This window comes from Rhineura floridana, chromosome 10 (genome assembly GCF_030035675.1).
Source record: "Rhineura floridana isolate rRhiFlo1 chromosome 10, rRhiFlo1.hap2, whole genome shotgun sequence".
In the NCBI taxonomy this organism is placed as follows: Eukaryota; Metazoa; Chordata; class Lepidosauria; order Squamata; family Rhineuridae; genus Rhineura; species Rhineura floridana.
In genome coordinates this window covers 19,150,159-19,163,711 of record NC_084489.1, presented here as the reverse complement: position 1 = coordinate 19,163,711, position 13,553 = coordinate 19,150,159, and the positions used below count along the sequence as shown (strand labels likewise).

General features: G+C 44.5%; 1 protein-coding gene across 1 annotated transcript; it reads right to left on the bottom strand.

Moving 5' to 3' along the window:
- Window positions 1-1,479: 1,479 nt before the first annotated feature.
- LOC133365485 (coiled-coil domain-containing protein 85B-like) lies at window positions 1,480-11,754 on the bottom strand. The gene is made up of 2 exons (XM_061587442.1): window positions 11,707-11,754; window positions 1,480-1,917 (listed from the first exon to the last, which is right to left on the bottom strand). Exons 1-2 carry the CDS (start codon window positions 11,752-11,754, stop codon window positions 1,480-1,482), a joined length of 486 nt encoding a protein of 161 aa, XP_061443426.1.
- Between the last annotated feature and the right edge of the window lie 1,799 nt (window positions 11,755-13,553).

The following is a 13,553-nucleotide window of genomic DNA, read 5'->3' as shown; positions in this document are numbered from 1 at the left end:
ATGATAGGCTTCTCACCTCAACTTATTTTCACCATGGGATTCCAAGCAGCTATAAGTAATATACGTCAACGCCTGAAAGATATTGATCACCAACAACATCTACTACTAATTAAAAACCAAAGACATAATTCCAAGTTCTTCACCCCAATGCCATATTTATTAAATCTAGAAATTTCCAAATATCGTAAAGCTTTTTCTTAGATTGGATGTTTTACCTTCGGCTGTCATGGAGGGTAGGCCAAAACTCCATATAAAAATCGAGTATGTCCTTGTGGGGAAGATGTAGTTGAAAATAATATACATGTACTTTTTTATTGTCCCTTTTATAACTCCTTAAGGCATCAACTGATAACTCCTCTTTTGTCCACTTTTCGACATAAATCTGAACATCTTTGGCTGCATTATCTTCTAGACGATACATTTCCCAACATAACAATTCAAGTTGCAAAATATAGCGCTGCTGTTCAAAACCTTAGATCCAATATTTTAAAAAGCTCTCCTAGTTGAATATAAGATTTTATAGGATTTACAATATTACGAAATACGACTCGCCCTTGTATTCTTTTAATTGATTTGTATTTTAAAAAATTTTAGCTCACGGATTGTACTAAAATTGTTATCAATGTACAACTGTATATTTAACTATTTTCATATGTTTTTGTTGACCATATGGTCGAATAAACTTTCATTCATTCATTCATTAAGAAGGATACATTAAGCATGAACCACAGTTGCTTGGTGCATAGAATTCAAACAGAAACATTTCTCTGATTGGAAATTAAGGTAGAAATCTTAGCTAAAAGATAGAGCCTGGGTAGGGTACATTCAATCTAGCCTACCTGCTTCTGGCAAGAAAGGTTTAAGTGCCCTCAGGCCAGGCTAGTCAGCAGAAGGCCACTGTAGGGAGAAAGGAGCCTAGTGTTGTGGAGATGTTAGATAGGAGCACTCAGGAGTAAAGATGGATGCCCCTGAAGGCTGCAATTCTAAACACACTTACTAAGCCCCATAGAACTCAATAGGACTTACTTCAGAGTAGATTATTATTTATTATTATTATTATTATTATTATTATAATAAATGTATTTATACCCCGCCTTTTGGCCAAAGACCCTCAAGGCGGCTTACAAAGAAAAATATACACAAGTATAAAAATACATCAATGAAAGCAATACAATTTACAAAAATTAAACTAAATAACAAATAATATTATTAAGAAAAAAAATGTCCAGGAAAGAAACTTAGAATAAATTACATACATCCACCACTGCCCTGCTTTGAGACTGAGATGAGTATGGGTTTCCCCGGGCATGACATCTTCAGCCAGGTGGGAGAAATAGGAACAGAGGCAAACAGAGCACCCCGTCCAGGTTCTTTGAAGCCAGGAGCACGGAGCAAAGGATGGAGAGTCTGCGGGCTAGGGCAGGTCATGCCCATCTTCCCACGTGGGGGCGAAGGAAGCGAGGCATCCTCCCCATGGGTTTAGTTGTCAGGGGTGCAGGTGAGGCAGAGCTGGTCCAGGCTGCTGACGCTGCTTGTGCTGGAGCTGCCGGTGCCCAGGTTGTGGGGCCCGCAGGGCAGGCTAAGCTCTGAGGAGCCACCGCTGGTGCCGGGCTGCGCAAAGGCACACTCCTTGTCAAGGGCCAGGCAGAGCTCCTCCAGGTTGTCCTTGGCCAGGCGCTCCTGGAGGCCCTCTAGGCCAGCCAGCTTGTGGAGGCAGGCGGCCACCTTGTCATGCAGCACCTGCACCGTGAGTTGCCCAAAGAGCTGCCAGTGGCGTGCCAGGCGTTTGGTCTTGAGCCGGTCCTCGTCAAGGAAGCAGCACAGGTCATGGTTCTCGGCCTGCTGCTGCCCATTAACCGGCCTCATCTTGCAGATCTCGTGGAAGTGCACCTGCAGCTGCCGGTTGATGCCATACTTCTGAGCAGATATGGTTAGGATTGTGCTGTTGGTAAATCTTGACTAGGGATCCTCTGCAAAGATATCCATATCCAAGCAGGGTTGGGAACCCCCTGCCTGGAATGCCCTGTCCCAAACTTTTAACATGGCTGCTCCAAACCTCTGTACAGATTTGATCCTTCTCTTCAGAAAGAGGTCTGAGAAATGAGTAAGAGCAAGAAGATTCTCTACCCTTTTCTGTCTACCCTGTGGGCTGCTATAAACTCACTTGCTTGGAGCATACCACTCAAACAAACAAAAAAAACTCTGATTGGAAATAAATAGGAATCTTAGCTAAATGAGGGTGTTTCCAGGTCCAGCTGACCTGATGGGATCATTTCTTCTCACCTGCTTAGAAAGCCTGGGTAAGGAACATTTAATCTAGCCTTCTTGCTTCTTGCAAGAAGGGTTTAAGTGCCCTCAGGTCAGACCAGTCACCAGAAGGCCATTGTAGGAAGAAAGCCTAATGTTGTGGAGATGTTAGATGGGAGCACTCAGGAGTAAAGATGGATGCCCTGAAGGCTGCAGTTCTAAACACACTAAAGGACTAAGCCCCATAGAACTCAATAGGACTTACTTCTGAGTAGATATCAGGGCCGGTTCTAAAGGGCGGCCAGGTGCTGCAGATAGCAGAACAGGAGCTTCAGAGCCTCCCGCTATTCCCCTGCTTCACCTACCTTTCTCTCTGCTGTTTTTCACGGTTGTGTGCACTGCGCGTGCAGGTTTGCCATCAATCAAGATGGTGGCTGAGGTTTCCCTAAGGGGCTGAAGCCTCTGCCGCCATTTTGGGGGCCGCAGCTGAAAAAGCTCTCTCCCGCATGCCTGTCACTCCAGGCACGCAGAGGAGACCAGTGGCAGATGATCTTAAATCCTGGGCAGGTACATATGGGCGTAAGCGGTCCCTCAGGTACATTGGTCCAAGGCCGTTTAGGGCTTTAAAGGTCAGAACCAGCACTTTGAATTGGGCCTGGAAGCAAATTGGGAGCCAGTGGAGTCGATAAAGCACAGGGGTGATATGCTTCCTGTGCTGTGCTCCAGTTAACATTCTGGTTGCTGCATTTTGAACCAACTGTAATTTCCAAACCATTTTCAAAGGCAGCCCCACACAGGGTGTGTTACAGTAATCAAGCCTCGATGTCACCAATGCACGTGTCACTGTGGCCAAGTCAACTGCCTCCAGGAACGGAGATATAACATAGATGCAAATGGAACAGGAATCAAAAGTACCCCACACTTCATGTTTCCCCTAATCTCCAATCTGAAATATTTGGTTTTTTCATCTTCCCTCTTCCCAATCCTTGTCCTACCATAAGGCAGAATGAGGCAATTACCTCACCTGGCAGGTGAGGGGGGACTTCCTCCTGAGTCCCCTAATCATTGCTGGTGATCAAAGCTGTGTTTGCACTCAGGACTGTCATACATCCCCTAAACTAGCCTGCTGCCCTCAGGTGCCCTGGAGAATGCTATCCCATTGCCAGTGTTGAAGTAAGATTTAATGGTTAGTTCAGTCAGCTTCTGTACAAGGAAGGGGGCATCATCTTGTTATTTGCCTCAGGCAGTAAAATGTCTTGGGCCAATCCTGCTGGTAGAAATGCAAGTTGTCTCTACATTGGGACTTTATCCATTTCCTGATGATGGGAGGGAAGAGAGGTATGGAAGGCACTTGTAGTTCCTGTCCCACAAACTGATGTCTTATTTAAAGACATGGTGAGTTTGAAATGATTCACTTAAGATGGACACATTCCAGACCTGGTCTGGATATCAGTGTTCCACAAGAATTAAGAAATTCAAGTCTAAATATCTGAAAACTAAAAAACACCTTTTTAGCTATGGTTCACTACACCTTTTCCTTATCTATCAGTTACTATCCTAAAGACCCTGAACTACACAGACTATGCTTTTCCAACGGCCAAGTATCTGTCCCTGTAGCTGTCATGAGGTCATCAATCCACAGTAATTGCATTCATATTTTTCATGGAGATATTTTTCTGTCTGGTTTACAAAATGATGCCTCAGGTGGAGAGTTAAGGAGCCTGATTTTTTTCCTTTTGGGAATTAGCCCTTCAAAGGTAGTTCTATTAAAGTGACTATGTACAACTTCATAATCCTTGAAGAAAGTGATCATTGCAAAAAGCGTTTTCAAGTTAAATTACCTGCATGGCAAAAATTATTTATGTGAGATTTAAAAATATATAACAGATGCATTCTAAAAATGTGGAAATATACCAGAAATTCAAACTGAGGCACCCATTGCCTCTACCAACTTCATATCCTGTTTTCACATGACGGGCTGTCTTGATTGATTTGCATGACCTTTTGCTCTTTCCTGTTCTCTGACAGTTAAGAGGAATGCTAGTTAAATGTCAAATATGATTTTTAACTTCACTAGGGATGTGTTTGTTATAGAACATTGATCATCATATGAACTTAACTGCTTAACTTAAGGAAGATAGTAGAAAAGTCTAATGTGCACATTTTTCATGTAAAAAATCATACTTGGTAGACTTCATCTCCTAATTGCCTAAGGCTGGAAACCAATATACATCTAATCAGGCGTGAGCTCCATTGGGTTCAATGGAACTTTATCCCAGGTAAGTGTGTACTGGATTACAGCCTAAATGTAGTTATGGGCAAACATTTTACAAATAAGTATAAGCTTCATTTCCACTATTTAGATACGGGAAGAAGAGGGAAAATATGGCAGAAATATCTTTGGTGTCTTAGGATATTGGAGTATACACAAGACATCCAAATATTCAATGCATATTTATTCAGCCAGTGTCAATGGGACACACTTCCAAGTAAACATGCATAAACTTGCAGCCTAGGGGTCAATCAAGATTCCTTGAACAGTCAGCAACAGGGCTGGGGCCAGGCATGATTACGCCCTTGGGTGCCAGCCTGCTCCAAGTCCACAACACTATTGGAACAATGTCCCCATGGAGGCAGTATGGGGCTAACTCTGCCATGGATCGTGGAGAGGGAGCTCTCAGGCACCCTCAATACAGACAGCACAGGCTTCAATAAGCTCACCCGCCCACCCCACCAGAGCTTGGAAAAGTAACTTTTTTGAACTACAACTCCCATCAGCCCCAGCCAGCGCCTGGCTGGGGCTGATGGGAGTTGTAGTTCAAAAAAGTAACTTTTCCAAGCCAGAGCTTGGAAATAACGAGTTACTTTTAATTCGTTACAATTTTAAATGAGTGGGTAATTCCATTAAATTTGGCAAGTAACGGAACGAATAGTAATTTCCCTACTTTTCAGCTTCAACTTTAATGTTTCCACGTTAGGTTGGACGTTACTTGGGGGCGGGAACAAGGGGAAGTCAGCTCCTGGCTGTGATTGGTTAACACAAGACATGTGCCTCACACTGATTGGACCTCTGCGCAGACTATCTCTTCCCTCATGATCTGTGTTAGGAGGCACGACAGAAGAGATGAATAGGCAGGGGGAGCCTGCTAGCATCTGACTCTGAGAGGAAAAAATGGACGCCGGAGGAAAAAGCCAGGGCAAGGAAGGCAGAATGGCAAAGAGCTGTGGAGGTGAGTGACGATGATTTGTGTGTGTGTGTGCCCCGGTGTGTGTGTTTTTGGCTGGAGTCTCTGGTTTTGTGGGGGGGCTCCGGCTCTCTGGCTACCACCCCTTACTCTCTGGACTCTCCGCTTCAATTTTTTAAAAAAAGTTTCTAGGTGGTCTAATTCCCGAGATATACACCAAAACGTAACCCCCCCTGCACAACTTTTTTTTAAACAGATCATGCTCTAGCTACAACTCCCATCAGCACAATCCAGTGGCCATGCTGGCTGGGGCTGATGGGAGTTGTAGTTTAAAGTAACTTTTCAAAGCTCTGGCTGCAACCCCGCCCTTTCATGATTGTGAGTAAAGTGCAGACTTGTGTTTGTGTTGTAAATCTCTCTCCCTCCAACCCTATTTTTAAAGAAATTAGGCAGGGTTTATCACAGTTTTTATTATGTAGGAAACTAATACTCATTTTTAAAAAAAATGAATGAAGTTTATTTATTTATTTATTTTTATTATTTTATTTATATCCCACCCTTCCTCCCAGTAGGAGCCCAGGGCAGCAAACAAAAGCACTAAAAACACTTTAAAAATCATAAAAACAGACTTTAAAATATATTAAAACAAAACATCTTTAAAAACATTTTTAAAAGCTTTAAAAACATTTTTTTTAAGAAAAAAATTAAAAACATATTTAAAAGCCATTTCAACACAGACGCAGACTGGGATAAGCTCTCAACTTAAAGGACTTGTTAAAAGAACAAGTTCCTTATCACTTGAGGCTGCAGTTTTCCCTGGTTGAGTAAGCCCCATTGAATACATTGGGACTTGCTTCTGAGTAAACAAACATAGGATTGCACTATAAATATCTTTACAGGTTATATAAATAAACATATTTGATAGTCATGCTTATATAAATATTTTCATAGAATCATAGAATAGTAGAGTTGGAAGGGGCCTATAAGGCCATCAAGTCCAACCCCCTGCTCAATGCAGGAATCCAAATCAAAGCATTCCCGACAGATGGCTGTCCAGCTGCCTCTTGAATGCCTCCAGTGTCGGAGATCCCACTACCTCTCTAGTAATTAGTTCCATTGTTGTATGGCTCTAACAGTTAGGAAGTTTTTCCTGATGTCCAGTCGAAATCTGGCTTCTTGCAACTTGAGCCCATTATTCTGTGTCCTGCACTCTGGGATCATTGAGAAGAGATCCCGGCCCTCCTCTGTGTGGCAACCTTTCAAATACTTGAAGAGTGCTATCATATCTCCCCTCAGTCTTCTCTTCTCCAGGTTAAATATGCCCAGTTCCTTCAGTCTCTCCTCATAGGGCGTTGTTTCCAGTCCCCTGATCATCCTTGTTGCCCTCTTTTGAACCTGTTCCAGTTTGTCTGCATCCTTCTTGAAGTGCAGAGACCAGAACTGGACACAGCACTCAAGATGAGGCCTAACCAGTGCTGAATAGAGGGGAACTAATACTTCACATGATTTGGAAACTATACTTCTGTTAATGCAGCCTGATATAGCATTTGCCTTTTTTGCAGCCACATCACACTGTTGGCTCATATTCAGCTTGTGATCAACAACAATTCCAAGATCCTTCTTGCATGTCGTACTGCTGAGCCAAGTATCCCCCATCTTATAACTGTGCATTTGGTTTCTTTTTCCTAAGTGTAGAACTTTTACTTCCACCCACTTTTGTCATGCTGTGTCCCTATAAGTATCCAATTGCATACTATGGTTGTACAATACTTCCTTTACATTTTAAGTATGCCTTGGGGTAGTCATGGTTCTCCATTGTTTTCATCCTGAGGGGCAGATAGGCTGAGAAATGGTGAGTAGCCCATGGTCACCCACTACACTTTATAGCTTATTTTCATTTTGAAAAATTAATTAGAACAATTTACATGCAGGCAAAATTTATTAAGCGGATTCACACAATATGTGTAAAGCACACCCAACTCGCATTTAAAGTGCATGACTTCCCCTAAAGAATTCTGGGAAGTGTAATTTCCCCCTCACAGTTATAGTTCTTACCACTCTTAACAAACTGCAGTTCCCATGATTCTGTAGTGGGATTCATGTGCTTCAAATGGGTGTTGAATGTGCTTTAAAGGAATGGTGTGGATCTGCCCTAGGTATGATGTTCATTCAAGAGTGAATTGAAAAGAACAATTTTAAAAGATACTTCTTACTCTTACTCATTTTTCAGACCTCTTTCTGAAGTAAAGGGTCAAATCTGTAAAAACATTTGGAGCAGCCACATTAAAAGATAAGGGCAGGGTATTCCAGGCAGGGGTTGCCAACCCTGCTTGGATATGGATGTCTTTGCAGAAGAACCCTAGTCAAGGTTTACCAACAGCACAGTCCAAACTATATCTACTTAGAAGTCAGTCCTGTTGAGTTCTATGGGGCTTAATCCCTTAGTAAGTGTGTTTAGAATTGCAGCCTTCAGGAGCCTCCATCTTTACTCCCCAAAGCTCCCATCTAACATCTCCACAACACTAGGCTCCTTTGTCTCTGCTGTGGCCTTCTGGTGACTGCCCTCGCCTGAAGGCACTTAACCCTTCTTGCTGAAAGCAAGTAGGCTAGATTAAATGTTCCCTACCCAGGCTCATATATATAAAATATAAACGGCATTTTGTCAAAAGTATTTTTGTCTACATTTTATACCTCATCCTTGGTTTTCCAAGCTTGGCATGGAATGCTTCTCATACAGAATTAATTTGAAATGCTGCATATTTATTATCATAATCATCATATTCAAAATAAAAAATATATGTACCGCCTTCAAGTTGATTCCAACTTATGGTGAACCTATGAATAGGGTTTTTGTTCTCACAACAACCCTGTGAGATAGTAGGTTAGACTGGCCCAGGCAGGGTTATTCAGTGAGCAAATAGGATCTCTTTTAATTGTGCTATTGACCTGCTTACTTCCACTCTGACTGGGGGATCTTGCAACATGGGGAAGAGATGGGGGCACATCACAGCTGAAGTTCACCCATATAGGAGCATTATCTCTTGTTTATTACAGAGACGCCTGTTGCAGGTTTTGCTGCTGACAGCAGCAGTCAGTTAGTGCGGCCACTTGAGTCACAGCTTGTTGATCCTGAGGAGGCAAAACTAGAAAGTGAGGTTCAGAAAGGAGGCCCTGTGCACGAGGAGGAGGAGGGCATGAAGCAGTGCCAGTTGCCCACAGCCACATCTGCAGAACAGCAAGTACCATGGTTTGGCTTTGAGAAAGCTTGTACATTTGTGAGCCAGAGTGGGGAAAATGTTGTTGTACGATGCAATTACTGCCTTCCAAGGATCAAAAATCTGAGATCAGCTGTTTTCCCCCTCATCCAATGTGAAGAAACATTTTGAGGTAAGCCTTTGTCATGCTGGTCCTCAAAGAGTGTCCATTGTCTATTTATGTTTAAATTGTGAAGTTCCTCTTCCATTTTTTCTTGGATTCATGCTTTGTTCTTCTTCCTCAGAGGGCACACCCTGAGAAGCTGAGATCAATTGAAGAAGCAATAAAGGCAAGGAGACGTGGCCTTCCTGAACCAATGCATGACACCCCTCCTCCCAAAATGCTGAAGCAGCAGCAGACAACCCTTGAGAGGTGGGGATCTGGCAGGGATCTGCTTCTTCTGGCAGCCTGCGTACACCCTCGCTTCAAACTAGATCGGCTGGAATCGTGTCAGGCCACCACCCATACCAACAAGTAAGAACATTAGGGAAGCCCTTTGGGTGGATTACTCCAAGGGAAATGTTGTCTCAAGGGAGGCATCAGAGGGCTTAAGGTGGTAGGCAGGGGCTGGGCCTTTTCTTCCTGGGGCTCCTCATCACAACCTTGGGTTGCTGCAGGTAATCCTTAAGGGTCTGCTGTGCTGCCCCATGAGTGTGGTGACTTGGTCACCTTCCTACCTTCCATGTCATCATCCACAGGCTCAGGCTGGACCCTGAACCAGGGGACATGACAAGCATCAGGAAATGAAGAGCAGATGATGGTTTCCTAACATATATGTGTTAACATATCCTCTCTCTTTCTTAGATACACAATGGAAGCCTTGTTGAAAGCTGAAATAAAGATGGGTGTACTTAATGAGGACAGTGATCAGTCTTCAGATAAAGACCAGGAAGGAGATGACTTAGAAGATGACTTCTTTAACTTTCTGCCCCAGGGCAAGAAGTCAGCAGTGGACACTGCTGAGGAGGAACTGGTGAGGTACCTGAGGTCTCCCAGCAGGGAAGTGTCATCACTCCATGGCTTTCCACGTGTGCTGTGGTGTTTTTTGCAGCACAACACAGGCATGCCTTCAAGCGCTGCAGTAGAACGCCTGTTCAGTACTGGTGGCAACGTAATGACTGTAAAAAGACATTCCTTGTCTGACATGCTCTTTGAGCATCTTGTTCTTTTGAGACATAACAGAAACATATTATAAAAGCATTTCAAGTGTAAAATTTGATTTCAAGAGTTGGGGTATCTTCATTGCTTGGGGGGATGTGAGATTCTGTTATGCCATTATGTTAATCTTATGGATAATTTTTTTTATTCTACTACCCCCTGTGTGTGTGTGTTTATTTTTAATATTGTTTTAGGCTTCTTAGATGTGCAGCAGCCAAGGCCAGCACCTTGTAGGAGTTTTTTTTTTAAAGTAACTGAAATGTAATTGTAGTGATTACTTTTGAGAAAAAGTAACGTAATCAGTTACTTTCAGAGCAATTGTAATTGTAATGGTAATTACTACTTTTTTGGGCCAAGTAATTGTAACTGTAATTTATTACTTTTTAAAAGTAATCTTCCAAGCTCTGCTCTGACCCCACCTACTTCTCGTGTTGTGTAAATGATGTGTGTGCATAGTGTGCATCAACCAACATGGCAGCAGAGGCAGCAGCCACTTAGGGAAGCCCCTGCCGCCATCTTGGGTGATGGTAGGCATGTGTGCACAGTGCATACAGCATTTACACTGATGGGAGAGGTAGGTGGGGTGTGCATGCGGTCTTATTGAAGTCTGCACTGTCTCTTTTGGGGTACTGCCTGGGAGCTCTCTCTCCACAATCCGTGGCAGGGTCGGGTTGCAGGACCCAACTCTGCTGCGGATCATGGAATGGGAGTGCCACCCTCCACTCTGGACCACAAGGGGCCCTCAGCCAGGGCCCAACCTGCCCGCTCTCTGGCGACAGCCCTGGTCAGTTAGCATTGTTCTTCCCATTCAGGAAGAATATAAAAGTCTTTTTGTAGGCCATTTCCTGTGACCATCATACATACATCTTTGTTGCCATTAAATACAGGAACACATTAAATGTGCCTGGGTTTTTTTCCCTTTTAAAAAGAAAACAGCAGCAGAGGCACCCTCAGTGAAGAAGCTCAAGACTATGCCACAGGTGAGCCAGCCCCTCCCTCTGTGCCATGTTCCCAATGGCAGCTTCCCTTCCAAGGGGAATAGGAAAATACTGTTACACACCTCCCCAATCTCCAAGCGGTGAGATTTCTTGGGGTCCCTGAGCTTGCCCTGGGTTTGGTTTCCTTGGGAAGAAGGTCAGCGGAGACTGTGGTGTCTTTATGAAATATGGTTGATTTATTTACACACATTCCTACCTGAGCTTAGGATGGAGGGGTTCAAGGCATTAGCAGTCCAATATCCAGCTTTTCCATCAGGGATACAGGAGGCACCCTAAAGTCATGGTGCAGAGAGCCAGCCTCTCTGCCTGCCTCCAGTTCCCAGCCATTCTCTGACACAACTCAAAACACAAGCCTCTCCTAGGCCCCAGGAGGGGGAGGAGGCTCTCCTGAAGAGTTTCAATGACAAAAGTCTCTTCCTGGCCCATTCACCAGTTGCTGGGCACCTGATAGACCCATTAGGGGTCACTCTATTAGCTTAACAAAAGAAACTCATTTGGCCAGCACAGCGAGTTTCTCACCCCAAGGCACAGGATTCCAAATCAGAGGCTGGAAGGGGACTCATAGAAATTATCCATTCCAACCCCCAAACTCACAACACTACCCCCTTCCCTGAAAAGGTCTGTCCCAGACCTGCAAATAAACTACAGAATAACAGCTTTTCCTACAAAGGAATAACAAATACAGGTTAGTAAGACATTGAAATATACATCATTAAAAGCATAGTCATATTACAGTCTCATTTCAACACAAGTACAAAAACAATCCATTCTTTTACAGCAAGTTTTCAAATAGCTGCTCTCTCTTTAGGCTTCATCTTTTTTCTTGGAGCTCCCAGTCACAGGTCTGCATCCAAACCGCTTACCCAGTCCTCGTAACTTCGCAGTGCCCAAGATAGCGAGTTCCCTGACATGTTTAAGCCAGATTACAGCCTCAGTACTGGAGCTCCTTTGTCCTGCCTTGTGCCACTGCTGCACAACATCCCTCAAACACACATGCACATTTTCCCTTGCTCCCCCAAACAGTTGCACCCACACCCACAATCTAACAGATGCAGAATAGTAATCTTAAATATTAAAACCTTATTGCACACACTTATCAGCATAATTTCTAAAAAAATAATTAAACAGCATTATCCCCACAAGCATGCAAAAAGCACAAATCAACAGCATTTCAAAAGGCAATACTAAAACCCTCAGAAGAATTCCTACAGCAAACCAGGACACAGTCCCATATGCACAACCCCCATCCCCAAACCATGCAGTGCTCTCATGGCCCTATGTCTTGGGGCTTCATGGAGTTCCCAGTCCAAGCTGATCCCTGATGCCTGCAGGGTCTTGGGACTCCTCTCCAGGAACAGATTTGTTTCCTCATCAGCACACGGCAGGCTGTAGCCATTTTCTTCCCACTCTCTGCTCAGGGAAAAGTCTTTAAGCCAGTCCACTTCATCTCCTGCCCCAAACTCCAAATCAAAGTCCTGCCACAAGTCTTTATCTGGAGGCATCTTCTTCAGGACTAGCTGGCCTAGCCCACCCAGGTTGGCAGAAAGAAATCTCTGTTCTCCCTCACCATCTCCAGTGTGAATCATGGGCCCAAACAGAGGCAGGTAACCCTCCCAGCGTCTCTTGCCCTCTAAACTCGCTGGGTGCTGGGTGCCTCTCACTGCTGGAATTTACCCAGGGACTGCAATCATCATAGGAGCTGCATCCCACCATATAAGACCATTATGGGGCACCCAAGGGGCAAAGTCACTTGGGGATTTCATCTCACCCATCTTTCCAGGCACTGGGAGCTCCTCTGGGACTTGCACTCCCATCTCAGGCTTCGCCTCCTGCACTTTTTCTTGCAAAGACATTTCTCCAGGAGCTGGCAGCTCCTCTTGCACACACACCTCCAACTTTTCCTCCTGCACTTTCTCTTCCGCAGCTGGCACACACGGGACAAAAAATATATATTCTCCAGCCTCTAGTTCACCTTTCTCCAAGGCCTTTTCTTCCTCCTGCACTACTTCTTTAACAGCAGGCACACATGGAGCGGAGAAATCTATCAGCAGCATGTCTTCTCCAGCCTCTACCCCACTTTCTTCTGAGGCCTCTTCCTCTTCATTTTCCAGTCTGTCCTCCTTCAACTTGTGAGGCTTTACTTTTAGCTTTCTGGTGTCTTTCCCCCTGGCAGGCTCCTGGACACTCAAAGCTTCTTCTTCCTCCGCTACTGACTGCAACTCCTTACATTCCAAGTCCTCCAGCTGCCCATCCACTTTCTGGATCTCTTTAGCCACCCCGGTCTGGATGCTCTGCAGCTGGACTCCTGGGTCACTCTCAACCCCTTGTAGCGGCTGATCAGGCAGGTCTCTCACTTCCCCACATAGGGTCTCCTTTTCCTCTCCCAAGAAGCTTCCAATGATCTCCCCCATTTGTTGCCAGTGCTCCCGTTCCTCTTGGCACTCTCTTTGCCTTTGTTGCTAGTCCTCCTTTGCTGCTGGAATATCAATCTTAGCTGTTCCAGGAATGCAGTTTCTCCCTCCATTTTGGCTCAGGCACACCTTGCTCCCAATACTTCTTCCAGGAAACTCAATCCCACTTCTATCACCAGTGTTGCACACCTCCCCAATCTCCGAGCAGTGAGATTTCCTGGGGTCCCTGCGCTTGCCCTGGGTTTGGTTTCCTTGGGAAGAAGGTCAGCAGAGACTATGGTGTCTTTATGAAATATGGT